Consider the following 4,611-nt stretch of genomic DNA (forward strand, 5'->3'; position numbering starts at 1 on the left):
TTATAGGGTTATTCTTTGATATTTCATGTGGTACCAATATGTTCTCCCAATATGGATTTTGTCTTTTCACTTTGTGGTTCACTTTAATAAAGAAGTTCTTGATTTCAATATAGCTAAATGTGTCAAACTTTATGGAGGGTGTTTTTTGTGACTTTCTTTAGAACTATAAAAACTTAACACCAAAAGCTTGATAGTTTTGCCTTACACATTTAGGTCTAAAATTCACTGGAGTTAGTTTTTGGGGTCCAATTTCATTTGCTTCTGCCTGGATACTTCACCATCCCATTCCCATTTATTCAAAAGACTGTCCTTTTTTCCTCATATTCTGCAGGACCAGCCACAAACTCTTAACCGCTCAATCTCTTTCCTGTAAAATAAGAGAAGTACACTATATCAGGGTTCCCAATCTGAAAGGTTTTGTTAAAATCCAGATTTCTAAATCTCACCAGACTGGGGGAGGGAGAATGGCATACGGGATGGAGGCTCACACTAGGACTCTGGATTTATAGTAAGTTCCTTGTCTAATGCATATACAGCCAACCTGGCTTCTACCAACAGATGGGCACTTGTGGGAATCACTGGAAATGATCTCCATGGTGCCCTCGAGCTTTGAGATCCTTTACTTTTACAAGGTCTCTGGGCTACTTGTTTCTTCCATACCATTCAGGAATAAATATGTACATAAGTCATACTGCAAAGAAATACAATGCACCTCAAATTCCACAAGAGACATGATTTTATTTATAAAATTCGGCATTATTACTTACTATTGCCCATATCCATTTAAACAGTCCTCAGTTACAGCTCTCATTTTTCAAAATAAAGATTTTTGAAAATATACTCAAACAGAGCAGAGTACTCCTAAATATTTTATTAAGCTGATAATTCATGGGCATTAACTGTCAACACTATGGAAAAAGAGTTAATATAAAACAGTACAAAAGTATTACAGACAATAGCTTATCCGTATCATCTTTATTCCACGGGTGGAATTTTCTCATGTAGTAACCTTTATTCGTGAAATGATTTCATTCACAAAACTATTATTCTTGGCCATCACCTCAGCTTTCAGCTGTTTTAACTTTATTGTGATGCTTTCTTCCGACATTTCAGTAAAGGGCACTTGCTTCACCTTGGATAGAAACTCCTGAATAATTTTTTCACCTTGCTGAAAAACAGGTGAATGTCCCATTAGTCATTAAAATGTCTTTTCTAAAAGTCTCATTAGACAGCAATAATTTTCTCATTAAATTTTAATCTAAACACACCACCCAGTATTTAAAGACCATTTTTATTACTATAAATATATACTGTCTAGAATATATAGCAAAGCCCTTTGTTGACCATACTTTTTCATAGCAAGTCAGTTAAGGAACATTTGTAAGTTTATTTTCAGTTGCTAATGACAAAGGAATTGAAGTTTTAGTAGTTCCCAAATCTCTTAGTGTTTATAATTGATATACAAACTTAATCCTCCAGGAAAAAAGAACTCAAGGTTTACAAAGAATACTGTAAGCCATAAGCAGTCACTGAAAATCAAATACACATGTACACACACAGGATACTTCCTTTTTGTTTATTTTACTTCCCAGTTATTGCCATTCCAAAGAACACGGTTATTACTCGCTATGTGACCCTTGGGCAAATTCCTTAACTCACATTCCTCATCTCTAAAATGGGGATAATATTATCAACCTCACACAGCTGTTATGAGAATTCAAGAGTTACTACGTATATACCTGGCAAAGACTAAGTACTATGTAAATATTTATTATTGAATATGAAGCAGAACTAAAAAGCCTGCTTTTTACAACAAGGGAACTAACTGGTAATAGGTACCACAGTGGTGAATGGGAAAGATCCCATTGAAGTAATAAAGAAGAAATACTTCTTTATTAAAAAGCAAGTGTACTTTTTTCCCCAAATAAAAATAAAATCTAGACTAATACCAATAGTTAATGTGTTTATCTCCCTCAGCTTTAAAACTTTTCAAAATACATTATAATTAATATTATCAAAAGTACAAGACTTCTGTTCTAATTGGAAACCAGGGATTACATAAAAGAGCCTGCCTGATCACTGAGAGTTATGATTTTGAAACATTAAAGTGCTAATACAAAGACCATTTCATATTCAGGACAGCAACCTTCTATACCTAAAACTATTAACATGTTATGATATAATTCTCCTGCTTGTGTAGGTACAACAGATAAAATTACACCTTTTAAGCTCAAAACCCATACACATCATCTATTATTGTGGCAACCATCTATCCTTCAAGTAAGAACAACATCAAAAAATTTTCTAGGTAAAAATAAAAAACATGACCAGTAAAAAGTTGTCAATTTCCCACAGTACATGTTGCCAGAACTGGGCAGTGAATTAAGATTCTTTCATTTTCATTATTAAAGAGAACTAATAATTTTTTAAAAAACAAGTCAGGCATATTTTGTACCTTTCTGCATGAACATTCAAATTTGACCCATTACTCAGAGAAGGTCCAACATAAGATCTGCTTCACCCATGAGAAGTGAATCATTCTGTCCGTGAATAGCTTTCTTGGATAAACATTTGTCATATACCACTTTATTCCCTATGACACATTCATTATTCTTATCTCCCCAACTACATTCTAAACCACCCATGAGAAGTGAATCATTCTGTCCGTGAATAGCTTTCTTGGATAAACATTTGTTATATACCACTTTATTCCCTATGACACATTCATTATTCTTATCTCCCCAACTACATTCTAAACAACTAAAGGGCAGGAATTGTGAGTTATGTTTTTTTATTTCTTTATCATTATCTTACCTAAAAAAATGCAATTTAACTGGACTTGATCTATTCATTTATGAAGTAATCAAATATGTACTTGGATATCTACAGCTCCTTTGAATGACTAATTTTAAACCTAGATTAATATTCCTTCTCTCCTACTTTTTAAATCTGGTACCTGAAATGTATCATTTGATTATGCAGAGGTATGTAGTGCAGAAATCAAAATGACAGAGATGGATTATTTTCCACGCAAAGAAATATAAGTGAAAACCAATGAATGATCACAAAGCAAACACTAAATCATATAGAAAAAAATAACTCATTTTGGTGACCTGGTTTATGTAACAATACAGGGTTAAATAACTACAAAAACAAATTGACAAACCTCTCTTTCCAGACAGCACTTCTTTGCTGCTGGTTCCATTTCATCATACCCTTGTGATTCTCCAATATTCTGAAACTCCTCCAGTTCCAGGGCTTTTTGTTTAGCACACTCTATTACATGCCTAGGGAAATTAGCAAGCTCTGCAACGTGAATTCCAAAACTTTGATCACAGATACCTACAAGAAATTGAACAGGTGAGGAGAGGAGATAGGGTGGGAAGAGACAGCAATTTATGTAAATGGAATTTATCCTTCTCACCTTGTCATTAGGAAACTTAATTTCAGATTATTTCAAATACATTAGCCAAATGTTTCAGAGTAACTTAGATAAAGGAATTTTAATTAAGCCTCTAATGAAAAGTGATTACGACTTGGCACACGGTGCTATATTTTATCCTTGACAAATGTAGTAGGAAAAATAAAAATAGCAGAGGAAAAGCTTGATAGACAATCCTCAAAGGCCTAGACAAATATCTTATTCTGAAGAAAAATTAATCAATCCAATATCTCCCTGAGATTTTTATCATTTCGTGGGGGAGAAACCAAAGTACTAAAAAAAAGGGATACATGTATATAAAAGTGTCACTAATTAGGAGTAACATTTAATTCAAAATATACTGCTTTATTACCAGTGAATGGTCTATCCTCTAGGTCCACCCACATCATTTTCTAGAGATGGTGGCTCAGAAAAATGGGCTTGATATATATAAGAATTTACAATATTTTTCTTAGAAAAGTTACTTACTGATTCTAAACTACTGCAAACAAATGACAATGAAATTTCTAACCCAAATTACTAATAAATTTATAGAGTAAGTAAACATCTTCATCTCCATTTGCAGGAAGTAAACTGAGTCAAGACATTCTTCCCAAGCATTTAATACAAATGATGCTCCCAAAGTTATCACAGAGCTTCTGTTTTTGCCTCAATTATATAACAATTGTAAAAATTTGGGGGGCCTACTATATATCCCATACATTCTGGAGCTGCACACTTTGCACAACTAAGAGAAGCAAATAAAAATAAAGTAGAAGGAAATATTATATGCACATCCACAGTGAAGGACGAGCTTATTTCTATCTTCTCCATACTTCATCTGGCTTTTCAAAAATATTCTTTTGTACTAAGATGCTGTGTCCAATTGAACAGTCCTCAGGTGTTAGTACAAATACTCTGTTTTTCTGTTTTCTGATTTTAAAATATAATAAATTTAAATAACCACAACAACAACAACAACAAAAAAAATATTCTGAACTCATTTCTATAAGCACACAAAACACAATGATTTAGAAGCAAGACCACAACTTCATGCCAAATGCAAGAGCCACTAAAAGTACCTGTATTCTATAGCAATAACAACAACAACAACAATAATAATAATGCAAACACAGTAACTCAAAAGGATTCCCACTGAAGTATAAGTAACAAGGGATAAAAGAACTAAG

The 4,611-nt window shown here is 33.1% G+C and overlaps 1 protein-coding gene across 1 annotated transcript in view; it reads right to left on the reverse strand.

Moving 5' to 3' along the window:
* Positions 1-718: 718 nt before the first annotated feature.
* MSH2 (mutS homolog 2) overlaps positions 719-4,611 on the reverse strand; it is a 79,978-nt gene continuing 76,085 nt past the window's right edge. Inside the window, exons 15-16 of the mRNA XM_008586202.1 lie at positions 3,167-3,342; positions 719-1,168 (exon numbers count right to left, since the gene is read on the reverse strand). Of these exons, the coding sequence (XP_008584424.1) occupies positions 998-1,168; positions 3,167-3,342 (347 nt within the window). The 3' untranslated portion in view covers positions 719-997. The remainder of the gene's footprint in view (positions 1,169-3,166; positions 3,343-4,611) is intronic.

This window comes from Galeopterus variegatus, unplaced genomic scaffold (assembly GCF_000696425.1).
Source record: "Galeopterus variegatus unplaced genomic scaffold, G_variegatus-3.0.2 Scaffold3876, whole genome shotgun sequence".
Lineage (NCBI taxonomy): Eukaryota > Metazoa > Chordata > Mammalia > Dermoptera > Cynocephalidae > Galeopterus > Galeopterus variegatus.